Source organism: Syngnathus scovelli, chromosome 4 (genome assembly GCF_024217435.2).
Source record: "Syngnathus scovelli strain Florida chromosome 4, RoL_Ssco_1.2, whole genome shotgun sequence".
Classification (NCBI taxonomy): domain Eukaryota; kingdom Metazoa; phylum Chordata; class Actinopteri; order Syngnathiformes; family Syngnathidae; genus Syngnathus; species Syngnathus scovelli.
The window spans coordinates 18,154,863-18,182,333 of record NC_090850.1 but is presented as its reverse complement, the minus strand read 5'-3'; the positions used below and the strand labels follow the sequence as shown (position 1 = coordinate 18,182,333).

The 27,471-nt window shown below is 42.5% G+C and overlaps 1 protein-coding gene across 1 annotated transcript; it reads left to right on the top strand.

Annotated features, from left to right (window-relative positions):
• The first annotated feature begins 300 nt into the window (after window positions 1-300).
• myo5aa (myosin VAa) lies at window positions 301-27,352 on the top strand. The gene is made up of 42 exons (XM_049719082.2): window positions 301-525; window positions 5,098-5,208; window positions 6,232-6,403; window positions 6,580-6,724; window positions 7,315-7,471; window positions 7,916-8,059; window positions 8,145-8,226; window positions 8,705-8,812; window positions 9,036-9,142; window positions 9,373-9,638; window positions 9,777-9,858; window positions 9,936-10,076; window positions 10,168-10,293; window positions 11,359-11,442; window positions 13,252-13,407; window positions 13,492-13,589; window positions 13,678-13,764; window positions 13,887-13,995; window positions 14,072-14,283; window positions 14,365-14,521; window positions 14,632-14,871; window positions 14,945-15,193; window positions 16,277-16,370; window positions 16,678-16,808; window positions 16,872-16,985; window positions 17,084-17,218; window positions 17,332-17,388; window positions 17,479-17,706; window positions 18,206-18,306; window positions 18,410-18,466; window positions 19,817-19,897; window positions 20,401-20,599; window positions 20,743-20,808; window positions 21,355-21,448; window positions 21,530-21,679; window positions 21,783-21,937; window positions 22,255-22,344; window positions 22,466-22,616; window positions 22,694-22,976; window positions 23,160-23,334; window positions 23,502-23,582; window positions 23,797-27,352. The coding sequence occupies exons 1-42, from the start codon at window positions 493-495 to the stop codon at window positions 23,947-23,949; spliced, it is 5,661 nt and encodes a 1,886-aa protein (XP_049575039.1). The 5' UTR covers window positions 301-492; the 3' UTR covers window positions 23,950-27,352.
• Window positions 27,353-27,471: the final 119 nt, after the last annotated feature.

Below are 27,471 nucleotides of genomic sequence, written 5' to 3'. Positions count from 1 at the left end.
AATTAGATTAGTCAGAAAACTCAGTTAAGCATTTGCACAGTCATGTCCTATCTGGCATGTTGACATCGCTGTTCTGACACAGCAAAGACATGTTTCTGAGGTTAACCGGGTGCTAGTAATTTTATTGCATGTATTTGAAACAATCTTGTTATCTCACAAAAAGAATGATGTCACAGGAGTCAGCCATCGTGAGTCCAACCTTCCGGAAGCGGATCAGACTACGGCTTGCCTGAAGGCAGCGGTGGTGGTGAGTATGTGGGAAAGCCTTGTTTTCACCCTCGCTGGAGTCTCATGTGATCCAGGAAGGAGGATGGCAAGTGTGATGGGCAGCCGCGAGAACCACTTAGCACGTCACAGGACTAGAAAATCTTCCGGAGCGTCTACGGCGTGTCTCATGTTTGCCGATCCGATGGGGAGCTTCCATCCCGTAGAGTGATTTTAAGTTGGAGGCATCCTGAGAAGAAGCATGAGCTAGAAGCTCACCCGACAAACATGAACCGGGAATTGGCGTATATGTTCGTTGATGTAAGTTTTTGCTTAACAGATGAGATTGAGTCTAATGGTTATCAAGAAGCTATTTTTATTTGTTTATTTGTGTGTTTGTTTGTAATCAGAATTGTGGTTCTTAACTGAGCCGAGCTGTCAAGTCTCGTGGTGGAGAATGTGAAGCCTTCATGGGGACACACCCTTAATGTGGTGGTGCAGAATGGTCTTTGAAGACAATATTTATTTTAAGTATTCCTTCTGTCTTAAGTGTGTGCTCATTGATTGAAACTTGAGGTGTCCTGTTACTTATTTTAGGTCTTAGAGTGGTCTCCTATTGAGACTTGTGCCCTGGTGGTCAGATACTTGTATGTACTCAATGACTGTCAGTGGATGTGAAGCAATGCTGACAAGTATGAATCATGAAGTTGATTTCCTTGTTGATGAAATTCTCACAGACTTAGTTTGTTATGCCTTGGCGAGAAGTTGTCACCACTGATCCACACAACGAGACCATGCACAGTCTTAATCCAAGATCAGAGGGTCTTGTCATTAAGTTCGGCTGCACCTTTGGGTGGTAGCGGACTTTCCCGATACCGCTCTCTGGCTGCTAATGCTGAGAATTCCGGCCCCACATCGTCATGCTGAGCAGAAAAACAGCAGCTTCTCACATGAGTGGCATCATGTGACGACGCCCTAGCAGTCAGCCACTCCATTCGTTGACTTGGGTTTTGTGAACTGGTTGCATATCACATTCCATTCTGCACGTTGGTCAAAATGGGATTATCTTGATTTTTATTTTTTTATTTTTTATTTTGTAGGAGTCATTGACTCAATGAATTAGCAGTTCAAAAATGCAAAGTTCAGTATGGGCATTCTTTCAACTGGACAGTGATGAAGTTGTATTTGCCAAGACAGTTTTAGTGTGGTGGTTTCACACAGAGTTTGTGAAAAATAGCTTTAGCTGCCTTTTACACAGAGCACAGCACAGGAGGGATAGCACACAACTTCCTGCTAGACTATGGTTGTATTTTTTATGATAGAAAAGTCAAAGGAAGTGTCATTTTAACAAAAGAACGTATCAAATGCATCTGTTTTTTTCAAAAATTTGCACCTATTAAAATACACATTTAGTTCTAAAGAAGAAAAATAAATGCTGAATTGCCGTGACAAAGTTCCTTCAACAAAAAATAGTCGAGTCAGGTTTCGGCCATAATGCAACACAGTTCCTCTCCAGTCCTGTAAGGGACGGTGTTGCATTTCCCAAGTGACTTGATCGATGAAAACAAAGTAAGCTGTTTTCATAGCCGATGTATGTGGCCCGTAAGAGAGAGGGTGAAAAAAAAAATCCTCAGTCACAGATTCATACTGCTATTAAGTGTATTTCCTGTGTACAACTAAATTTGCCAATCAAGATATAGTGATCAGAATCTTGCCTAATTAGGTGGAAGATAAGGTAATTAACTGTGTACGGGTGCAAAGCAGTCACAGCAGGTCAGCTTGATGAAGAGTGAAAGGCTCAAAGATCAGCTTTAGCAAGGTGAAGTCCTTTAATCTGCCAATGACACGTAAATTAAATGCCACGCCCAGCTTCAAGCCTTCCCTTCTGCGTAGTCACCACTCTTGTGATGCATGTGACTTCCAAACCTCAGTCTGAAATGAGGACATCTATAGACTTTGCTTGAAGTTCATGTCGGCGCCATGATTCAACTCCAGAGAGTTTTGCGCGAGCATTCCAGGAAGAAGAAAGTCAGGGTGGCATCAGAAATGGTCTCGACTCGGCAGGTGTCTGGCAACGCATCCGTACTTGCGATCTTCAAGGTGATTTGATGAGCTTTTAACATTGCTTGGAATGGCATAAGTTTCTTCTTTCACAGACTTCTTAACTAGATGGTTGAATGGATATCTACCTCTCTGAGAGTTTCAGTCAAAATTAACTTCTTTTCACAATTCTCAGCTGTACCAGATGAAGTGGTGGTAATGATATTGTTCCCTTCCAAAAATGTCCAGGTTTTTGTCTTCATTTATGGACCAAAGTTAATATTCCTTCTGAAATTTCTGTCCCCACGCAGAAGTGAAAGTAATGGTAATTAAAAGGTAGCATTAGGTGAAATCAGATTAGTTTGGTGCAAATCCTTTGATGAACTAATTAGCTCTGGATCCTCCGTCTCAGTTAAAGCGGGATTAGCGTCATGCTATCCTGTCCTCCTCCCAGCCTTGGAGAACATCACATGGATGCTTCTGTCTTGTTGTACTTGGCATCTTACTCGTCTGTCTTTTATTCTTGGGGTCGCTTGTTCAGTTGCAGCCTTGTTTCGGCCAAGTTCAGTTTAGTTGCACATGGCACGCGTTTTGTGGTCGCAGTTGATCAGAGCCACCATGTCTTTGTTTTACAAGACACACGCTCAAATGAAAGGTTGTGACAAGCTTCAATGAAGCCTGAGTATCAGTAGCCAGTGATTTGTGATGTCACTAATGTCTGCCACCCGATACACACCAGCGACAAGCCACAGCTTTCTCTCTCCTTTCATTTTTGAAACATGTTAACTATCCGTCAGTGTGTTCCAACCTTCACCCCGCTTTTTTTCGTTCCCTCTGCATCGCGTCAGCGTGTGATGATTTGCAGCATATTTCCGCGAGGCCTAATTCCACTTGATTGGGCTTGACGTCTCGCCTAAATTGCAAATGTGCGAGGGTGATAACGAGGATGGAGTCGTGTGCTCACTGGTGTAGCCGTGATGTCTCCACGAGGTGTGATGTTGCTCAAAACTTGCTGCTGCTATTTTTAGCGCCCCCCCCCCCCCCCCCTCTCCCCTCCCCTCCTCCCAACCTCTCCATTTATCCTTGCTTCCCAACCCAACCCCTCTTGGTTGCTAGGCTGGCTGCTTTGGCACTCCTTGCAGGGAAATTAGAAAATGAAGCATAGCGGGGACCAAAAGGCGCCGAGGATGCTTTGTTTGCCCTCAGTGATGACATTAGCAATCGAATTGTTTGAAAAATGAACCATTTTAAATGGCGCTTCCACAAGCTCACTCTTAAAGTTTTACATTCAGTTCACCATGGCAACGTTTGGAACAGTACACAATGTTTTGGCATGGCTAGAATTGGCTTTTAGTGTGTGTGCATGCGTGCGTGTGTGTGTATTTATGTGACTTCTGGATGTTTGCCTGATGGTGAGCAAAAATGTGCCATTCTTGTCTCATTATTGCACGCTAGTGACAACTGGACTGTATCTATCCTTTGTAACACTGCCAGAAAGTAGCCGTGGTTACTTTTGTTACCTACTTTAACAATGCATACCTAGTTAAAAAGAACTACGCTGCTCGGTATGGTTGTAAAAGTCTCACGGTTAAAAGCACGACAATGTGGATTGTGCCATGTTGTATTTTTATGACCCAATAGAAATGTTCATCTCGGGCTGGATTATTACTGTCGGTTCAAGTGACGCAATTGTATTTTTTTTTCCTTTTGTGGCACAACTGGGATATGCGTCATGCCAGTGTAAATGGTGGAGGAAAAAAATGCATGGAATCACATATTCTCAGATCTGAATTGGACCAGATGTGAATACGAGTGTGAATGGTTTTTGCTGGGTCCGGCCAACGTCAGCTCAAGTAGGCTGCAATCCTATTGTATTGGAACTCAGTAAATTCTGATTTTGTTTTGCTTGCTGATTTGTCATGTGACACATATGCAGCAACCTACTACTAAAACCAGTCACGCAGATAAGACTCAGGAAGTCGGCGTGACCATGATGTCACGATTCAGTTGACTGGTAGTGAACCAGCAGATCCAATTAAAAGTCGCCCTCTTGTCGTGCGCATCCACAATAAGTCCTCTCTGTCTCTCCAGCATGGGATTAGAATTGTCATTTTATGTAACTAAACTGAAGACGCAGTCAAATCGACAGACTATCAACTAAACAAGTGATTCCACACGTTACAAAATCCCTATAAAATCCAGATTAAGTGGATGCAACTTGCTCAAATTTGTTTCGCTAAACCTCATTTAAGTCCTCCTTCCTTTTCGCCCCGCTTATGTAATGTCACATGAACACAGTTGTTAAGGTCACAATGTGGCGCTGGTGGCTTTGTATCATTACAAGGAAGACCTCCATGAAGTGCGTGTGTGTGTGTGTGTGCGTGTGTGTGTGTGCGTGTGTGTGTGTGTGTGTGTGTGTGTGCACGCAATTTCATGTACAGTACGATTCGGATTCTACCGCCATGTGACTGGCTGGATTCATCGCTGTTTTTCCACGCTCTGTGATCAGCTGATTGTGTCCAGTCCTGAGGCCTTTTTTTAATACTCAAGTGTGCACACATTTGTCTAGCTGTCTGTCTGTGTGTGGTAAAGAGACAATTGTGCGGCAGCACACAATCCACAAGTACTCAGTCTGGCTTGCCGTTTGCCTTCGCAGTGAGTTCCCACAAACATCTGATTGTCGTGACTTCCGCTTCATCTGAGGCCAACAGTGCGACTTTCATTTGGGCAAAACAACATGTCCTCTTGGAATGAATTCTATTTGGACCACAATATTCCCCTGCCGTCCACAGGGCATGTGTGTAAACCCATCATCTGACTTGACATCTTTTTTCTCATTCATGTCTTTCACAGTGCGCTCGGGTGTGGATCCCTGACGTCGAGGACGTGTGGAAGTCGGCCGAGCTGAGCAAAGACTACAAAAATGGCGACGCCTCCCTGCAGCTTATGCTGGAAGATGGAACGGTTAGTAGTGGGTTGTCTTCCTCCTACGACTCTTCGGCTCTTTTGTTCATCAACGGCTGATGAACGTCAGACTCTCATTCGCCTTAATAGTTTTTCTAATAGCTCGCTACAGATTTCATTCCTCAAAACCACCACCACCACCAATTTTTTTTATTTTTTTTATATAAAATTGTTGAAATCATATATTTCTTAGTCAGGTAGATGAACATTCAAAGCAGTGGAGTGCTTCCTCAATCGCTGTTTTTTTGTTTTTTAAATTACACCACGGTCTGGCATGTGTTTACTTTACTAGACCTTGGAAGACTAGCTCAATCTTTTTTCGTGTCAGGCAGGTTTGCAGCATCTCAGTGCTGTAATTAGACAATCACTGTCACTATAAACTGTATTTAGCGACACCGAGGTGTGATTTTGTCTTACAAAAAGCTGTTGTCACAAAACAAAACGCCGCTCTGGTTTCCTGTGGCCCGATTAGATGAGCATCAGACACCAATCCATGTATAATTGATTTTCTTTTCTCCAAATGTCTGAAGATGAAACGCGCCAGGCAAAAAGCCATTTGCGGCCGCACCACTTGTAAACAACAACGTGAGCGGGGTATTTTTATCAACATCACGAGGATCACATCTCATGACATATTTCTGATACGATACACATGTGTGTGTGTAAAATGCATTTGGAATACATTCAGTGGGCGGAGACCTTTTAATCATTATTTCAGCGAAAGCAGTCCGCATGTCCAGCCAGACATGTTGACCGAGCCTCGAGCTGTCCCTTCCAGCGAATCCTCAAAATGGATTCTACCTGTTACTCCACTTGATGTGGTTTTTGAGGAAATCTATATTGAAAATGTTTCTTCCAATGAAGGCACCAGTAAGTACATCAGACGGATGCGCTTATAGATAGAAAGTTAAAGACTGAAGAAGCAAAGAACTTGAATAATATTTACCACCGTCAGTCATTTGGTATGTTTTTGAGTACCAGTCCAGGTTTTAATGACACCTTTCTTTGATTTCCCACTCTCAGAATCTTGAGCACAAGCTGGACCCCAAGACCAAGAACCTGCCCTACTTGCGAAACCCTGACATCCTGGTGGGTGAGAATGACCTCACGGCGCTCAGCTACCTCCACGAGCCGGCGGTGCTGCACAACCTCAAAGTCCGCTTCATCGACTCCAAGCTCATCTACACTTATTGCGGTAAGACGGACGAATGTTATCGGAATCAAGTGTTTAATTCTTAAACTCAGAACATAACTTATTTGTTAATCAAGTTTTATTTGAATGAATGTCAGGTTTGTCAGTGACTTGATACAAATAAGTGTTTGACATTTTCCACCCCCAATCATATGTTCGGTGTTCCCTGTGTGCTGCAGGGATTGTTTTGGTGGCCATCAACCCGTACGAGACGCTGCCCATTTACGGGACGGACATCATCAATGCGTACAGCGGTCAGAACATGGGAGACATGGACCCGCATATTTTTGCTGTAGCAGAAGAAGCTTACAAGCAGATGGCGAGGTTTGTACAATCCTCGACTTGATTCTTGCTTCTCTTCAGCAGGAACTAATTTGAAATGATTTGCCCGACTCGCCCTTTAAATTTAGATAAGTAAATACCTGACTTGCAAAAAAACCAACGCTTAACCTGCATATTACCTAGTTGACATTTCCAAATAACAGTGCAGCGAGTGTGTTCCAGCAGCATTTGGAGTCAAGTAAAGAAACATTCCCCCCCCGCCCCCCCGCCCAAAGGGTAGTCTGACTGAGAGTTCATGAAAGAGAGCATTCTCAGGAATATTCTGTCTCCTCAGAGAAGGGGAGCTTGAGATGAAAAATGTCAAGCTTCTCAGAGCTGGCCCAGTTTCTTCTACAGTGACGGCTCTTGGTATTAAAGCATAAAAAATAGGGAGCTTAGAAGCCAACTGCAGCTGACTCCTCACTCCATGTGACACATGACCAGTAAATGATCCAATTCAAGCAATCAGCAGCCCGCATTGTTTCCTCATTGTATAATCAAATAGAAATATTTAAAGCAATAACCAAAGTTTTATGAGCAATAAGGAAAATTGTACTTTCCAAATACAGATTTAGTTTAATGTCTCGTTGCAGGGATGAGCGGAACCAGTCCATCATTGTGAGCGGCGAGTCTGGAGCCGGGAAGACCGTTTCAGCCAAATACGCCATGAGATACTTTGCCACGGTCAGTGGCTCGGCCAGCGAGGCCAACGTGGAGGAGAAGGTGTTGGCTTCCAACCCCATCATGGAGGTGACTCTCTTATTCCTTCTCCTCTCTCACGCTCGCTCCACTTGGTCTCCTCTTGTCCACATTGGCTGTGACCAATCAGATTGGAGCTTACGGAATGAATAGAAAGCTTTCTTGCGTCGCAGTGATGTCACTGCGACATCGAGAACTGCCTCAGCCTTTTCCCATATTATCAAACCTGCCCAGGGATGTTTGTGTGAGGCATTTAAATTGCTTTGGCTGATGCAGGCAGATTATGAGAGACTGGATTGTTGGTCTCGGCAACAACACATATTAAAGTACAACAACCTTTCTAGGGGTTGTTGATTTTTAATCATACGGAATTGAATCAAGCTGCTTTGACAATTTAAAATTTAAGCTTATCAATATTTTTTTCCCTCTTATATAGATATTGCAGTCCCAAAACTGTTTGTGTTTCAAAATGACAACATGTTTTCCCCGCATCAGGCTATCGGGAACGCTAAGACAACCCGTAACGACAACAGCAGTCGCTTTGGGAAGTACATCGAGATCGGCTTCGACAACCGCTACCGGATTATCGGCGCCAACATGAGGACATATCTGCTGGAAAAGTCCAGAGTGGTATTCCAGGTGAGGAATAATTGCTTTATTTCTCAGATTGAATGCGATGAATGAAAAGCATTTGTTTGGTGTTGATGATGATATTGTCTTCCAGGCGGACGAAGAGAGGAATTATCATATCTTTTATCAACTCTGCGCATCATCGCATTTGCCGGAATTCAAAAACCTCAAACTAAGTACGTAAGGCAGAAAACACACTTAATGTACTTGGAGCCAGCGTTACATCTTAATGGGTACTCCCACACACCTCCTACATTTCCAAAAGTGTTAACCATAGAAGAGGAGGTGATTTGAATCACTTGTTACATTTCATGTCCTGTTGTCTGATGATGTCAACGCTCTAGTAGAAACACATAAGGGTCTGTTGTCCAAGCAGCTTTCATGCAGTGCACTCCCACTGTGAACTTGCACCTGCTCATCTTAGACATGGAACACACACATACGCATACGCACACACACACACACGCAGCTGCCGTTTTCCTCTCTTGCTGACTTGCTGGCTTGGTAAATCAAGGAGTTGTCACAGAGTCATGGCTGTGCCACTGTTGCCAGGCAACACTTCATTCCTTGATTTAAAGTGCTGGTATGTGAAGAATGACTTCCGTCGAGAGTGAAAGAATAAATCTGTCTAAAATCAGCGTCTGTCCCTTTCAGGTAACGCCAACGACTTCCTGTACACCCGGCAGGGATGCAGCCCCGTTATTGACGGGGTGGATGACAGCAAGGAGCTCGGCACCACCCGCCACGCCTTCTCCTTGCTCGGTAACTCATCATTTAAGTCTGTGTAGGATTCGAGGTGGCTTTTCATGAAACCAGGCAATACTGGTACTATGCTAACTAACAAAAAAAATAATAATATCTTTTATTATTATTTTAACTATTTTACAGCAATTACTGGTTTTGTTTTTACATTGAGTGATCCACTATAAATTCAGCGCCAGCCCAAATTACTTCACTAGAAAAACAAAATGTTTTCCCCCCGCAGGTATCAACGAATCTTATCAGATGGGATTATTTCAAGTTCTGGCTGCTATCCTTCATCTGGGAAATGTGGAGATCAGAGACAAAGATTCAGATAGCAGCATCATTCCCGTAAGGCTACCATGAATTCATTCATCCTATTTTTTTTTAACCTCTTCGTGATTTGATTTAGCCAAGATTAGACATTAGACAAGCATATAAAAATAAATGATTATATTTGCTTTGGCTTTTACAGTCCCAAAAAGAAAAAAGAAAAAGTCAAATTAAAGCTAAATCGCATTAGCGATGAGAGCCCGACAAGGGCATCACGGGGCTAATATATGCTCTCCTCTTTCTCGTAGACCAACAATCATCACCTGACCAAGTTCTGCGAGCTGGTCGGCGTCACCTACGAGGACATGGCTCAGTGGCTGTGCCACAGGAAGTTGAAGACGGCCTCTGAAACCTACATCAAGACCCTCCCTCGCCTGCAGGCCACCAACGCCCGCGACGCCCTCTCCAAGCATATCTACGCCAAGCTCTTCAACTGGATCGTGGAGCACGTTAACAAAGCGCTCATCACCAATATCAAACAGCACTCCTTCATCGGCGTCCTCGACATTTACGGGTACGGGATTTCAAGATGTGTGCTTTTTGCCACCACTATGGAAATGAAATACACGGTGCACAAGAATCACCGTTTGCCATTTTGTATTTTCATTTTTAAATATTGATTTTAAAAATATGTTTTCTGTTGGTTTACAAGGTTCGAGACGTTTGAAATCAACAGCTTCGAGCAGTTCTGTATTAACTATGCCAACGAGAAGCTCCAGCAGCAATTCAACATGGTATGCAGAATAAAATTATCTTATTTTCTTATGTAAGCACGTTGGCATCTAAATGTCCATCGTTGGTGTGAGTGCAGCACGTGTTCAAGCTGGAGCAGGAGGAGTACATGAAGGAGCAGATCCCTTGGACACTCATTGACTTCTATGACAATCAACCCTGTATCAACCTCATCGAAGCCAAGATGGGCGTCCTGGACCTGCTGGATGAAGAGTGCCGGGTACATTTGATATTTAATGATTTATAATCTCAAAGAAATGTCCAAAACTGAGGCATTTAGGTTGATTCATTCATGCCTCGTCTTTCCTCAGATGCCAAAAGGCTCGGATGATTCATGGGCTCAGAAGTTGTACAACACCCACCTGAAGACGTGCTCGCTCTTCGAGAAGCCGCGCATGTCCAACCGCGCCTTCATCATCCAACATTTTGCTGATAAGGTGGGCCGGACACGTACTTTGCATGGTGCTCGCTTTTTTCAACTCACTCGTTTATCTTACCATTTTAGGTGATTTGTCTCTTTTTAGTAAAGATTTAGGAAAAGATTGGCTGCAGCAAGCGCTCTTGTCAGTTATTTTTAGAATAGCTGGAGGATTTTTATTTTCTTATCTCTGCTCTCACCCACAAAAAAGATGAGCGTTTAAAGTGGCGCTTGAAATTCACTTTTGGTGCAACGCAGCGTTATCATGTCCGGTTTTAGCCACTGCGCTATTAGATTACATCTAAACGGGTCAAGGACTAACACACGCTTTCCAATGAGGTTACCTGATATGAAAATGGAGTCTCGCATATACATATGTGGTCTGAAATTAGTCTATTTATCTATTAATATAACAAATATTTAAAGCCTCTAAATAAAACTGACTGCAAATTGAAACATGCATATCATTTGTATAAAGATGGAAAATACAAGTGCAATACAAATAAAATAAAAAATATTTATTGATTTAACTATTCATTATTTATTTCATTTGATATTTGTGATGATCACGACACCTTTAAAGTAAAAATAATTAGAATGAGATGGTACTTTTAAAATTATTGTGCAATTAAGGTGTGTATCGCAAACTGCTTTTCACTTGCCAAAAACAAGAATTCAGCTGGCAGCCTGCCACGCACAAACCACTCCATTGTAAACACAACCCTCAATTGTTAGTTCTGTAGGGCAATTATGTCAAGCAGCAACTTGGAAATGTTCTTACCTCCTAAATCATCACCCCAAAATCGCTTTGTTCAACCATTAAAATTATGTCCTCAAAGAGAGCAAGCCCTTTTAAACACAATAATTAATCATCAAAATCAGTTACGACAAACAAACAAATAAATAAATAAAACACTGGTGGACTAACCAATAATATAGAGTTGTAAAAAAATAGTACATTTACCAAATTGTGATCTTAGAGATTCCGGCCCGACGACAGCAATATTTATGGTGTGCGTCTGTGTGCGTGCGCATGCATGCAGAGATATTTTTACACAAACTTCACTCTCTTGTACTCGCACAGGTTGAATATCAATGCGATGGTTTCCTGGAGAAGAACAAGGACACGGTGAATGAAGAACAGATCAAGGTGCTCAAGGCCAGCAAGGTACGACATATACGCATTACCATAACATTACCGTCTCTTGGGCTTGGAGTGGCAGTGACCTCTAGTGGCTATATGAACAACTTCATTATGGGCCGTGGAGACTGGGACTCTTCAGTCACATAGCTGACGTTTTGGGTGCTTTGTAGGCGCTACTGTTTTGGTTAGCAAATGAGTTTAAATTGACTCAGATTAGTTTCTGATAACCGTGCTGGACTGAAACCCTTTCAATCCTGACCGCTCATACGCACACACTGTGATGCAGTGTGCTTTCTTCAGATGTCAGCAGAAGAAGCCAAAAAGATTGGTTTGCACCCACAGAGGCGCATGCAAACACGTGCATGTTGTCTGCATCAATGAGATTTAAACATGGATTAAACCTTAATGAGGTCTTAATGAGATTTGGTTTAATTAGGATTTAAGATTTTCTGCCAAGATTATCCCGTCGATCTCACTGTGCGTGTGTGTATGCGTGTGACATGATGATTGAATTCATCAATTGAAAATTCAATCATTATCATCACCAGTTTGCTTATTTTTATTTCCCTTTTGTTGCCATGAACAAACATGTGGCATGCAAATGATGACGTCATTGTGTTCTGCTGTCATTTTGTCTTCATGTGTTGTCCCATGTATGTGGTTTTGTCTTCATCATGACAACCCTCCTCCCTCCCCACCCGTCGGCAGAAGGTAAACGGAGTCGTTCACGCAACGCCGATCTGCCTCTGGCGCTTTCTTTATCTTCTCTTTCACTCGCCGACTTAATCGCTCTAACAGCACTGGGTCACATAGTTTCGTTCTGTGCCGTTGTTTGCTGCATGGTGAGCACTAGAGGCACTTTGAGTTTAAAAATAAAGCATGATCGGACATAAAAGACATTTGGAAGTGGTATTGCGTTGAAAGGTTTGTTTTGGATTTCCTGCTTTCTGATTGTGAAGAGAGGAATACAGCACTGAGGAGGACTTCTCAGTTCATTTCTGCATGCCGTACTAAAAGCATGTACAGGTGCATCCCAATTTATTTGAATATTGTGGGAAACTAAATCGATTTCAGTATTGTTTAATTTTGTCTATGGAAGACTCAAGATAGCGGCAAATCACTTGAAACGGAACAGATCATAAAGCATCAATATCTGTATAGAATGTGCGCAAACATTCAGTAGTTAAATTATCCAACACAAAAACTGCACTGCCACATGACTCTTAGCAATATTAGCTAGCATGCTATTCCAAATAATACACATGGACAAAGATAGTGCTTTACACAAATGGCTAACATTTATATTATATGTCAGTTATGAAAATTATTTATAGTATAGAAAATAAATTGGAATTGACTTTCTGAAAGATAATCTGTATTTTTAATTACTGAATTGCGATTACTAATATACGATAACTTTTTGAATTACGGTTACTGAAAGTAATGATTTTTTTTGTACGGTATTCTTATTTATTGAGATGCACCTGTACATCACAGTGTATACAAAGCTATTCGTGTCATAATATCATAACTTTTACATGATGGTCTTTGGCTTTGTTTATTTAATATTTTTAACAAAACTAATCTACAAATCAAGAGGCACTGCTGATGCTTTGTTTGCCCTCAGTGAGGACATTAGCAACCGAATTGTTTGAAAAAAATGAATGAATAAACATAAATAAATAAAAGGGAGTAGAACGTAAACGTTGTAAAATGGTCCGTAATGTACTGTCAAGTTTTCAAGGTTCCACAGTACATTGCATCCCGGCATTAAATCCTCCTAACCCAAAATCTCGATATCGTTATGACTGTAATTTGGACTGCTCTACCCAGTTCGACCTGCTGGTGGAGCTGTTCCAGGATGAGGGCAAAGCCACCAGCCCTACGGGTCAGCCCCCCGGCATGGGAGGCAGGACCCGTCTCAGCGTCAAACCTGACAAGAGCCGCGACACCAGCAGCAAGGAGCACAAGAAGACCGTCGGCTGCCAGGTTTGATACTTTGCATCCCTTACCTTACGCACACTCCAGACAACTCCTCACAAGGAGTGTAAGAGGGATGCTTCTCTCTTGTAGTTCCGTAACTCACTTCAAATGCTCATGGAAACCTTGAACGCCACCACGCCACACTACGTCCGCTGTATCAAACCCAACGACTTCAAGCAGGCCTTCTCGTGAGTCTCTGCCGCTACAACAATGGAAACTCATAAAGCAAACTTTTTTTTTTTTTTTTTTAAATCTGTGAATTTTGTTGATTGACAGGTTTGACCCGAAACGTGCGGTACAGCAGCTTAGAGCTTGTGGCGTCCTGGAGACAATTCGGATCTCTGCTGCAGGTTTCCCGTCAAGGTACCGATTGGATCTCGGCAATCCAAAAAAAAAAAAAAAATTCAAAATGAATCACAACTACAAATGTTAAACGTCACTGTTCTACATCATGTCTAATGTTTTCATGTGTGTGCACACTTCAGATGGACATACCAGGAGTTCTTCAGCCGGTACAGAGTGCTGATGAAGCAGAAAGATGTTCTCTCTGACAAGAAGCTGACATGCAGGAACGTTCTGGAGAAGCTCGTGGAGGTCCGCCTAGCAAACATTCCCTCTGCTCAAAGCTTCCATCTTTTTGTGATTTCTAAATGCTCCCTTCTTCTGGCAGGATCAGGATAAATACCAGTTTGGTAAGACCAAGATCTTCTTCAGGGCCGGCCAGGTGGCCTACCTGGAGAAACTGCGAGCCGACAAGCTGCGCGCCGCCTGCATCCGTATCCAGAAAACCATTCGCTGCTGGCTGGCGCGTAAGAAGTACTTACGCAAGCGCGACGCGGCCATCACCATCCAGAGGTTCACCAGAGGATACCAGGCTCGCCGGTAGGTCACTCACACTGGATCTTAGAGTCCCCCCAGAACTTTAACTATTTAAGTAATTTCCTAATCTTCTCTCATCGTCAGCTTGGCAAAGTTCATGCGGCGCACGCAGGCCGCCACCATCATCCAGAAGTACCAGAAGATGTACGTGGCCAGGAAACGCTACAGGCAGAAGCAGGCAGCTGCGCTTGCCATACAGACTATCCTCAGATCTTACATGGCCCGCCAGAAGTACCAAGCGGTAATGCGCACATATACAACAACATGATCGGGCTTCTATAGTGCTGTCAAAAAAGTTCCAAATTGAGATTTTTCAGTGTTTGATATTTGTCTCTTCCTTGCCATCTGTAGCTTCTGCGGGAACACAAGGCGGTGATCATCCAGAAGCATGCCCGAGGCTGGCTGGCTCGCTGCTGGTACAAGCGCTGCCTCAGTTCCATCGTGTACCTGCAGTGCTGCACTCGCAGGATGATAGCCAGGCGCGAGCTGAAGAAGCTGAAGATCGAAGCCCGCTCGGTAGAGCACTTCAAGAAGCTCAACAAGGGCATGGAGAACAAGATCATGCAGCTCCAGAGGAAGATCGACGAGCAGGTCGGCCCCATCGTTTGTCTTCTTGGTGGTGTTTTGTTTTGTTCTTTGGTCTGACCGTTTTCTGGCCCGCCAGACCAAAGAGAACAAGTTTGTCAACGAGAAGCTGGCGGGCTTGGAGAACACCTACACGACAGAGAGCGAGCGGTTGCGTGGGGAGCTGGGTCGCCTTCGAGGCGTGGAGGAGGAGGCCAAGACCAAAGGCAACCAGGTCAACTGTCTCCTGGAGGAGCTGGAGAAGCTCAAGAAGGAGCTGCGCACCACACAGCAGGAGAAGAAGACCATCGAGGACTGGGCACGATCCTACAAGGGCGAAATGGAGAAAGTACGTTCTCTTTTGGTTGCGTTCTATCACCCAAGTTCCCTCTTCAGTTCAAAATTCAGTTCAACTTACTGAACTGAAGCCGGATGATTTTCTTAATCATCGCTTGTCTATTTTCCAAAGGAATAGTTTTTGCACCGCAAACAATTTTTTAAATGCCTAACACCGAATGCCACCAGGAAATAAAAATAAAGCAATAATGCAACATTCAGGGGAAGCGTGAACAAATTAAGCAAACACGTAAGGCAAATTTTATTAGAATTCCAATGTAACTTATCAGAATCTAACAACCTTAGTTCTGTATTGGTTCATCGCTAATAATTGCTTCCTCCAATAGTGCTATTATTTCACAATATTGATTTTTGACTACATTTTAGTAATTACTCCTCTACATAAGTATCATTAGAAAGTGATCCCACTTAGACCAAATTATTTCATCCAAGACAAACATTTTTTCCGTTAATATAGCCGGCTCAGAGAGGCAGGGGACATTGGGCACGCAGTTGCCCCCATGCAGGTGAGCACCCAGTATAGTGCTCGTTGGTCTTTTAGCATCCTCATATTTGTAGCCCAGTCAAGTAGAAATAGCGGGACTTGTTTGTAGCAGTCTTTTATGGTCTTTAGGGCCCATATTTAGCTCTTTCAGAGCAAGAAGCGGACTGATTATATATGTTAATATGTTCAATTAATTACAATTTTTAGATCCTTATTTTTCTACACAAGATAATAATTTATTATGTCTAGTTTTACTTGTTTATTAATTTATTTTATAGTTTATTTATAGGTTCACAGGTATGTTTTAGCACATCATATATTTTCTCAGTACAATATTAGTTTTTTTTAAATACTTTAATTCAGAATTTTAAATGATTTTTTTAATAATTGTTGTAAATTGAATTTTTTTTTTTTTTTTTACCTCTGAATTGAATAGAACAAACAAAAGGGAAACTTTTACCTCGCCCTGTGTGCTTGTCCTCGACCCCCGCCCCCCCCCCCCCCCCTTTTTTTCATGACTTTTCTTCATTAATTGGTTTTGACAAATCAGATTACAGCAAAGATGTAATTTTGGGATATTTTGTGTATTAGTTGGTGTCAGAACTGAAGGACCAGAACGGCTTGCTGAAGACAGAGAAAGACGACTTGAACAGGTTGATTCAGGAACAGAATCAGCAGATGACAGGTGAGTTTTGGATGGTGTCCAACATATGGCCAGCGGGCCACAAAAGGGCCTCAAATGTGACGTTTAATTTGGCAAGCATCATGCAATATTAAAAAAAAATACAGTTAAACCTCAACACATTATTTCACCCACAAATGCTAATAATATTTAATAATTGAAGGTTGCCCACTAAGTTTTCCTATGTAAAAAGTTGTCCCAAAAAATAATTGGACAAATACAGATTTTGGGGGGAAAAAAAATCGACTTTAAGTACAATATCAAAAGTGATTTGGATTTCTAATAACTTAATGTGTTTGGCTTCTTGCAGAGAAAATGGCTCGTGCGATTGCAGCGGAGACTCAGCAGCTGGAGATAGATCTGAACGAGGAGCGCTCTCGTTACCAGAATCTCCTGACAGAACACCTTCGCCTCGAGGAGAAATTCGACGACCTCAAAGAAGTGCGTGACACATTTTATTCTTGTATTTTTTTTGCCCCCCACTCACTTTGCTTTGTTTTTTAGCACATTTCCAAGCCTGGCCACAGGAGAACAGATTCCACCCACAGCAGCAACGAGTCCGAATACACCTTCAACTCAGAGTTCGCCGAATCGGAAGACGCTTCCCATGCCACAGAAGTACTGGACTTGTTTTCAGACGAGCCTTCTTGATTTACTTTCTGCATTTCCGGATTCTTGTTTCAGCGGAAGTTGACATTGAATGGCTTTTCTTGCAGGATTTGACTCGAGGAATGGATACCTCGCTCACGCTCAAGCTGCAGAAGCGACTCAAAGAGCTGGAGCAAGAAAAGCAGTCATTGCGCAATGAGTTGGAAAATAAGGAGGAACAGTTTCAGAGGGCCCGAGCCAGGGTGCGTGCAAATACACAATCGCACCCATTTCTTGATTAGCATTGTATTATTATTCCACATAATGAATGGACCTCAATCAATTTCTAAAGGTTGTTCTTTGCTCCTTGTTTTAGGATGAATCTGAGTTCAAAAAGGCTCGTGGGGCAGAGTTGGAGTACGAGTCCCTCAAAGTGAGTTGCTAAAATGCGTACATAATCTTTCTGTGTGCGCATTTTTTTTTTTTTTTTTTATTATTAGAACCTAACATTCTCGATCCTCAGCGTCAGGAACTGGAGTCTGAGAACAAGAAGCTGAAGCACAACCTGGCCGAGATGAGGAAGAGCCTGCTGGGCAGCGCGGCTTCAAGCTCCGGCGCACCGGGCTCTCCGGCTTACAAGGTGCTCCTGGATCAGCTGAACTCCTCCTGTGAGGAGCTGGAGGTACGCAAGGAGGAGGTGCTGATCCTGCGCTCGCAGCTGGTCAGCCAAAAGGAAGCCATGCAGCACAAGGTACACGTCGCGTTTACTTGACCTGCTGCTTAACATTTCTATGTTCCATACTAATACACCCATGTTAGCTGATCATTTCGTAATTTCTTGCTGCCACTTTATGTGCAATTGCCAACTCCAGCAATCTCATTAGATTGTGAAGGCGTACTTAATGAACTATATTTCTGGCTGAAGTGTCACTTGTGATGCCATTGTGCTACTAATACGACATCGAATGTGTTCCTCAAGTCCGTGAACCTCCTCATGCGTCTGTTCTCATGTGTTTTGAATGTGTTTGGTTGCACCCTCAGTTTCTAATGCTCCTGTCTCTACCTTCTCTCCTCCATCCACGCTTTCCCACAGGATGAGAAGGTATTGTTAAACCACTGCTTGCCCTGCATCAATGTTACATAACTTACGTCGTATATAAACACCTTCTTTTAGAAAAGGACGTCAATCTTCTAAGTAAATAAAACATCTCTAATAGCCTCCGCAATATTCTTCCTCTCGTCTGTTTTAGGAGACCATGACAGAAGTGGCCGTCCACGTGGAGGACGTTTCCAAACTGAAGGACGCTGATGAGCTCAAACAAGCCTACATCGGTCTCAAAGATACAAACAGGTACCCGGTTTTGCCCGCTCTTCTTTCAGCATTGGATTCTTCCCACCTTCCATACCGTTGGTGTTCCGTCGCTGACGAGCGAACGCCAACTTGTCCCGTGCAGATCTCCCAGGTTTGCGTGTAAGCGGCTAGAAGTCAGACATCTGCTGAGTAGGCTCAGGTAACAGATGAGGTGGTCCATGCATCGTGCATGACCACGCGGGAAGAGTGACTCGTTCTCACTGATTCCACACCAAGAAGACTTAACAGCATGTCCACGTAGAGTTTAGTGAGGTTGCTGTTTCCCAGCTTCCAAAGAGCTTTATTAAGCAGTCAAAGAAGGCAGTGAAGAATCTGGGACTAACGTTGAAGCAGATTGAACGTTGCAGAGTCATCAGCCTCACTGTCATGGAATGCGTTTTGCATGAAACCCTTCTTGTTTCTGTTTTACATAAAAGGTGGACAGCACAATTTGATTCATAAAAGCCAAATAATGACACTATTGTTTTTAGAACGGCACTCGCTGGCAAACATGAAATACACCCGCACTGTCTCATAAAATCTGTATGAAAAAAAGTCAAAAGTATTTGTAGAATGGTATTGTTATTAGCTTGGTTAGCTAGGATGGAACTTCATTGAAGTCGTATGATAATAGTTGATATTTTTGGTGCAAATTTTGGATTGGACCTCATTTGATTGTGCAGGTGTACCTAATCGAGTGTCCAATGAGTGTTTTGGATCAACATGTTGTCCCCTTCTTAGTTGTCATTCAGCATCTGTCACTCTTGTGTTTGTGTTGAGCATATTTTTACACAGTGGCCCTGTGTTAAAATATGCAACAGTGTGCTGTATCCTTTTCTTTCACGCAAGTTGTTTTTTTTCTCAGTTTTTTGTGTGTGCAGATTTTCACCTTTAGTCACGTTCCACCTAACAAGTCCAATAGGAACTAACCGCATCATGTGGATGGTCATACTAAAATAACATTTGTTTGAATTACCTCGAATAAGCCCTTCAGCCCAGATTAACATCTTCTACCATAATAGTATAATGATACAGTATTAAATTTGAATAAAAAATAAATATAAAATATTCAATAGAAATTGGACGAGTTAATATTTTAACATATTGATTTATTCTTTTATTATATATAAAGCATTTTTACATCCATTTGTCATGAATCACATCATTGCTAAATGTTCTAGATTCAATTATTTACTTTTTTCCAGCAATGTAATGAACAACAAGTTTAAAATGTTCGATTTTGTATAAAATCCACGATATACAGTACATTATAGATATTAGTGAATTTTTACATTATTCAGGGACGCTGATCTAATACAAAGTTACAAAATACATTAAATAGTAATAAATTATTTTCATTATTTACACTTTCCATTAAAGTAATTGCAACGTAGTCACACCATGTAGGACTCATTAACCCCAACATCCTCTTCCTTCCCTGCATGATTTCATATGGTCATTGTGCTTTTCATGTTCCTTTGTGGTTCCTTTTGTGTTGTGTGTCGGTCAGATCGGCTGCTCCAGACTTCCAAAAGCTGAATGAGGACGGGGAGCTGTGGCTGGTTAATCAGGGCTTAAAGGAGACTGTCAGGTGTAAATGTGTGACCTTTCTGCATTTTACTGAAGATTCAGGGAGAGCGTAGCTATTAATCTCCATCACACTTTCAAATTTTTGTTTCTGCTACCGTTCCTATTATGGATAAAGCATGGATCCAATTCAAGTGCAATTAAGCAAAGGCTGCTTGTGAGCACACTTCCGTAGCTTCTTCTATACTTCACCTCTTCTAGCAACCGAGCACAGAAGACAGCCAAGTGAGAGTCGCTAGGCCTGTCCAGATGCAGCCTACGGAGGCTATTTGAAGTTCATCTGTCATTTCTAAAAACTAGCATTTGATTTGTGCCGAGTATTGGCATAACTAAAAAGTGCCCCTAAAGTCATCTTGAACTTCTTTGCTTGTTTCATCACACTAATTTGTTTTCTCTCATCCCTGTTGTGTTGTTTCCCCACTTAAACGCCCCATGTTTCCATCTTCCGCATCTTCCTCTCTATCTCCCGTTCCCAATTCCCGTCTCCACCACCTTCCTGCCCGGCAGGCTCCTGGAGCACCAGCTGCAGACCCAGCGGCGCAGCTACGACAGCGAGGTGGAATCTCTGCGCGGTGAGCTGCAGAACGTCAAGGAGGAAAACAACCGGCAGCAGCAGCTCCTGGCACAGAACCTCCAGCTGCCTCCGGAGGCCCGCATCGAAGCTAGTCTGCAGCATGAGATCACCCGGCTCACCAACGAGAACCTGGTACGCTGTCAAGCCCATTTGTTTATCACGCGGCAATTCATAGTAGAAGTTATTCCAAGGGTCTTTCAACACTGACTTAAAATAAGCTCCCACACACAAACGCACAAGCACGCGTGTGACGTGTGGATGGTGTTACCTGACAGGAGCTGGTGGCTGACGACCCCACAGCATCCCGAGAGGCGCGAGTCATCATTTTACGCCGGATGGTTGTATGTACAGACTGTCTGCGTGTGTGTTCTGCACGAGAGTTTCAACTAACAGCAGTTTGTTTCCAAAGGCTGACGGCATCTAACTCTTATTACCGCAGTGGCTAATTTACAGCGGAGCAGCTATGCATATATTTCTTCTCTTTTAACTGGCACCAATTCCTGCTTAACAGTTTTTTTCTTCCAAATTAGTTCAGCGGCTCTCATTTTGACCCGAGAGCAAACTACCTTCTGCTTTGTCTTTGCTTGTTTGTCTATAAATGTTTGGATTCTGCTCACTCGGAATTTATTGTTGCAGCATGATTACTATTTAAGCAACTTTTTACTTTTGAAATATAGATGGTAGTTATGTTTACTTGGTGTTTGGATGATGAGTGGGTGCTTGGAAAAATTGCCCCTCATAAGGTTAGTAATTGTAAAAAAATAAAAACGGTCAGTGCGTCGCTTGACCAATAGAGGGCGACAGTGAAAAGCTGTTTCAAGATGAAGGCCTTTCCAGTTTGTCTTCGCCTCCTTTACGTCTGCTTCTCCCTTGTATCCACATTACAGGATCTCATGGAGCAGCTGGAAAAACAGGACCGAACCATTCGCAAGCTCAAGAAGCAGCTGAAGGTCTACTCCAAGAGGATTGGCGAGATGGGAGGTAAGGCGCAACATCATCAACTGTTTCTAATATTATTGCTTGTGTTTTTTAAATCACTATCATAAATCATTTGCATTGCAGCCGGCCAAGCAGAGGGTCAGACGTCACCGGGACAGATGGTGGACGAGCCCATCCGCCCGGTCAACATTCCTCGCCGGGAGAAAGACTTCCAGGGTATGCTGGAGTACAAGAAGGAGGACGAGATGAAACTGGTTAAGAACTTAATCCTCGGTAAGTTTGACAGTGTTTATGATGGATTAAGTTGAGCTACCACAAACATGTACTTTGTATAAATCTACCAAGTAACACTTTTGTTCCTTTTGTGTTTGTGTAGAGCTAAAGCCTCGCGGCGTGGCCGTCAACCTGATCCCGGGTCTGCCTGCCTACATTCTGTTCATGTGTGTAAGGCATGCCGACTACCTCAACGATGACCAGAAGGTCCGCACGCTGCTCACCTCCACCATCAACAGCATCAAGAAGATCCTCAAGGTTTGTTTATCTCCATTTGGAGATTTTTTTGTAATCACATTAGTTTATCTCAATTTATCACCAGGAGTGACACAATGTCTGTTGAATTATTGAATTAAAACGTCTAAGATTTTTACATTGTTTTTATTCAGTCCAATATTATGCAGTTCGCGTTTTCTTATCAAAAAAAAAAATAGATGGAAAATAATATATTTTTTTATTTTTTGGGATGCTATAAGGGATGAATGGCATTTCATTCATTTTGCTGAAATTAAATAATGATACAAGCGATTGAGCTCGTAAGTCAAGCTCTTGTGTGTTTCGCCTCTTCCTTTCAGAAACGAGGAGATGACTTTGAGACTGTCTCCTTCTGGCTGGCCAACACCTGCCGCTTCCTGCATTGTCTCAAGCAGTACAGTGGAGATGATGTAAAAAGTCTTCCTAAACTCCCTCTGGAAAAAAAAAATGTTTTGCAAAAATACTCCAGATAATAGAGGCAGGACAATTTTCCTCATTATTATTCTCTGATGAAAAATGTTTCCCCGCCAGGTGTTCATGAAGCACAACACATCCCGGCAGAACGAGCACTGTCTGTCCAACTTTGACCTGACCGAGTACAGATCGGTGATCAGTGACCTGGCCATCCAGATCTACCAGCAGCTCATCAAATGCATGGAGAACACACTTCAGCCCATGATAGGTGCGTACCTGCTTACTGGCAGATATCCAAGTCCAAAGATACATATGGTTGAAGTTTTTTTGGGTTTTTTTCATCAGTGTCGGGCATGCTGGAGCATGAGACCATCCAGGGTGTGTCGGGCGTGAAGCCGACAGGCCTGCGCAAGCGGACGTCCAGCATCGCCGACGAGGGCACCTACACGCTGGACTCCATCCTGCGTCAGCTCAACGCCTTCCACTCCACCATGTGCCAGCACGGCACCGACCCTGAGCTCATCAAGCAGGTGGTCAAACAGCAGTTCTACGTCATCGGCGCCGTCACCCTCAACAACCTGCTGCTGCGCAAGGATATGTGCTCGTGGAGCAAAGGCATGCAGATCAGGTAGGGAAAAAAAGGGCGGAGCTTTCTAGTGAAGATGAAAATTTCATGTGTTAATGCTGTAGGACAAGTTTTCACAGTAATTTAACAATTAAATTGGAAAATTAAATTAGTGATACATTAAATTACATTAAATAAACATTTTCACACAATGTAGAGGTAATTGACATAGCGCGTGTGTTCCAGGTACAACGTGAGCCAGCTGGAGGAGTGGCTGCGGGACAAAAACTTGATGAATTGCGGGGCCAAGGAGACTCTTGAGCCTCTCATCCAGGCCGCCCAACTGCTCCAGGTCAAGAAGAAGACGGACGAGGACGCCGAAGCCATCTGCTCCATGTGCCTGGCCCTCACCACCGCACAGGTACACAACCAAGACCGACCCATGCTCTGATTTGATTACTGCAACTTATCAATCAGAAGTCACTCCTTTGCCTTCAGCTGGTCTAGTTTTGTTTCATTTTGTTCTTTCTCAACAAATACTTGAAAAGAGCTTCATGACTTCTCTCAATGTTTTTCCATTTCCTTCAGATCGTGAAGGTTCTGAACCTCTACACTCCGGTCAACGAGTTTGAGGAGAGGGTGTCGGTTTCATTCATCCGAAATATACAGGTGAGTAACAACTCAGAATTTTACGTCATAATAAATTACAAACCTCACATAAGTGCCCAAGGGCTTGTATTTTGAAATTTCTGTGTGATGGCTAAAGGAAAAAATAAATCTTCATATGCAATTTAGTCATTCCTTTGCTAACCAAAACAGGAGTCATCATCAATTCCATGTCCAGCAGTGCGTACTTTGTACTAACCGTTTTTGCCTTCTCCAGACTCGTTTGCGGGACCGCTGCGAGAGTCCACAGCTGCTGATGGACACCAAAATGATCTACCCGATCACTTTCCCGTTCAACCCATCTTCCCTCGCCCTGGAGAGTATTCAAATCCCCAGCTCACTCAACCTGTCCTTCCTTACCCGCGTCTGAGCCGGGGAGAGGATAGTGGCCATCTACTGTATCTTTCTCTCTCTCTCACACAAACCGTGAGCGTCACAAAACACACCGTGCATGCCCCACGTGCTGTTTTCTTCACATCTCTTTAGCAACGTTTCCCAATCTTACCATCGGACAAAAATGCAACCAAAAACAGTGAATCCGCCGAGCAATTGACCCAAAAATGGCTGGCAATTGTACCACAAATGGGCAAAGCACTAATTTCACAGTAGTTGAATACACCAAAGCAATATTTTCAGATTAAACACGACATGAATTTGAAAACATGTGTGGATTCACTGCATACTGAAATAATGGCAAAAACTCACTCGGACATTTACTTACAGTGTCATCAAGGGAAGAGCATGTAATTTTTTTGCCTGTCCATATACGTTGCTAGCATTGATAGTTACGCAAACGTACGTTATTAGTAGTAAATCAGTTATTTTAGAACAAATTAAAGCTCCACTCCACGGGATATTGAGTTTCTAAGCGCTAGTGCCACCTGTGGCTGAAAAATGAAATTGGACACTACTGCCAACTGAGAAATTGTGGGTATCTAATAAGTCTTGTAAGCAGAATCCATCTATCCATTATCTGTACCGCTTGTCCCCACGGGGGTCGCGGGCGTGCTGGAGCCTATCCCAGCAGTCATCGGGCAGTAGGCAGGGGACACCCTGAACTGGTTGCCAGCCAATCGCAGGGCGCACTGAGACGAACAAAAATTCGCACTCACACCTAGATGTGGGAGGAAACCGGAGTGCTCAAAGAAAACCCGCGCAGGCCCGGGGAGAACATGCAAACTCCACACAGGGAGGGCCAGAGGTGGAATCGAACCCGTACCCTCCTAACTGTGAAGCGGACGTGCTCACCAGTGCGCCAGCCGCCCTAAGTAGAATCCGTTACAGTGAAATAATAGCTTCCTGTCGCGACTCAGACATTTGAACCCGATTCCTGTCCCAAAATTATTTTCTAGAGGCTAGCAGGAAAACCCACAACTAAAAATGTTAGTACACTATTTGTTTTGTGATTTGTGTTTGTCATCAATGATCAAAGGAAAAGGATATTGTAATGATATTTTATGGAGAAATTCCACGTAGTGCAGCTTGATTGATTAACTTACCCAGGATCACTGTAATTAAATCCCTCCTACCCCTTTTTGGTCGCTTAGTTCTTTGAGGTCAGGCGTTTAAATAACAAGCCTTTTCATGCTCAGTCAAGCCATGACGGTCGATCACACGTCGTCTGCGCCATGTTATTTATGCACATATAGATGAATATATATAAATATGATCAATGCGTGTATTTATTGCATTCTCTACCCGCTTTGCCACGAGGCGTTTTGATTTGCTTTCTTTCGCGCCGGGCTCATCCTGCTCATTGGACCAAGCGTATGTAGCACAGGTTGTCGCTTAACAGGCGACGCTATTGCTCTGCTATTATTTATTGATCTTTATTTGTTCTTATCATCGAGCAGCATTGTGAGGTTCTTTCTCAGTGCCTCAAACAGCTTCATGTCATATCTCTCTCTGCCTTTACCATTTCGAAATGTACATTGTTTTTATGACCAAAAAAAAACAGCTGAAGATGTCGGATGTTTATTTTCTTGTGTGTTTGGCGGGACCTACCTGACAACATATGCTTACAACAGATTCTAGACTGCACAGGCTGCAAAAAAAAGCATAGTAGAGTGCTTTTTATGATTTATGTTATCTGAAAGAGATGTACTGGTACCATTGCCCTGCTGCCTCGTATCATTTGCCAACAGTGTTAACCTCCGTCCACCTAAGTTTATTTAGCCTCAAAACCTAAGAGAGTATTTATTTTCTGTTTATTTTTGACTTGACTCTACTTGTATCATTCTATTGTTTTGTTTTCTTATTTGAATGTACTTTTCCAACAAGTGAGACAGTTCCCGTGACTATTTTCAATCAGCCAATCAAGTTACAGCAAATAACAGAGCTCCGCCCCTTAGGTACTCTGAGAGTACACGATTGTGCTAAAATGTTATATGGTTCAATATTTTTATTTTTTTTTTCTTGACAATTCCATCTGATTGATCTGGTCCATTAGACTCGATTACAAGTAGTGCGTAATATTGGGGGAAACGTAATTTCATTGGATCTTCTCAGGCATGTGAAGGCGTAATTTTCATTTCGCTTATCCCGCTCACGATCAAAACAAACAAACCAATGTAAACAGTATCTGGCGCGGAAGACATAACAGCAACCGGAAAATGGAAACCAATCCCAATACAATTGTACTGCTTGTTGTAAACTGTTGAACAGCTCGGGAGATGTCGCTTTTCACTGCATCTATTAATTATTAAGGCCAGTTGAATAAGGGGAAAAGTTCTAAAGACGTCAGAAAAAATAGCAAAATTATTAAATCAAATTGTGGAATTGCAAGAAGTTTAAGTTACAATGTTACTGACTCAAATCTGAAAGTTTGAAGAAAAACGTCATATTAGTCAAGTCATAATGTTAACAAAATAGTTATTGATTTGTGGTTGTTAGGGCCACAACGTGGAAAAAAAACCCCAGAAAATTTCAATTTCCTTGGAAATAAAGAGAATAATACACAAAAAAATAAAATTATCATACAAACATCTGCTGAATTTGTTTTTTTAACGTCAAATTGCAATTGTTTTGTCAGCAGTAATAAAGCGTGGAAAAAGATGCAATGTTACAAAAACAATTCTTGTTTTGACATTAATCCATATTATTAATGATGTGCAATTAAATGTGAATGTCGCAATTTCCACAAGACAGTAGAAACCAGCATGTCGTTAAATATTTTTTTAAAAACACTTCTTTGGCTTTAAAATGTCACTTTTTTTACTGTGAAATAGAAATGGCTATTCTCGTGATGTTTTATTCGGCTGAGTATGTGTGTAAAGAAATCAAACATGCAGTTTGTATAAGAGAGAGAAAATTATGTAGAGGATGGATTCATCACCTGCTGAATGTTTAATGAAAAGTGTTCCTATGATTTTAGCATCACATTAGTCGTGGACAAAGCCTTACACGCGTGACTTGGTCGGCGTGGTGCCATTGTTATTGTCATCTGTGAAGTCTTAAGTTGGAGTGTAACATCAAGAGCAAATATTTCTTTTCTTTGGCTTGTTTTTTGTTTAGTTTTTGTTTGTTGTCCCGCACAGTCTATTAGACTTTTTAAAACCCTACCCAGAGGAAGACTGTACAAAGAAGAACTCATTTTCCGTCACTGATGTCGCCTGCCGATGCTCCACCGTCCAATCATCATCTCTGACAAACTGGACAGTTTGTAGTTCCTGGTAGCTGTGCTTTAGTGGACGTGTTCACTGTTAACAACTTCAATTGTCAAATCTGTAAAAGTATGACAAAAACAAAGATGAATAAAAGAATCCAAGCACTGACATGCTGCCTCAAAGACATTTTGTTTCGTTCCGCTTTGGAGAATGTTCTTGGGTTATTAGCTAAATATATAAATATGATATAAATATGTGCTGGTTAACAGAAGAAGAATACTTAGCAA

Bases quoted from the DNA above. Each gene is read 5' to 3' on its own strand.
- myo5aa (XM_049719082.2), top strand. From the start codon at position 493: ATGAACCGGGAATTGGCGTATATGTTCGTTGAT. The intron at 6,725-7,314 runs GTTTGTACAATC...GTCTCGTTGCAG, and splicing joins GCTTACAAGCAGATGGCGAG to GGATGAGCGGAACCAGTCCA. The intron at 14,522-14,631 runs GTAATGCGCACA...TGCCATCTGTAG, and splicing joins CCCGCCAGAAGTACCAAGCG to CTTCTGCGGGAACACAAGGC.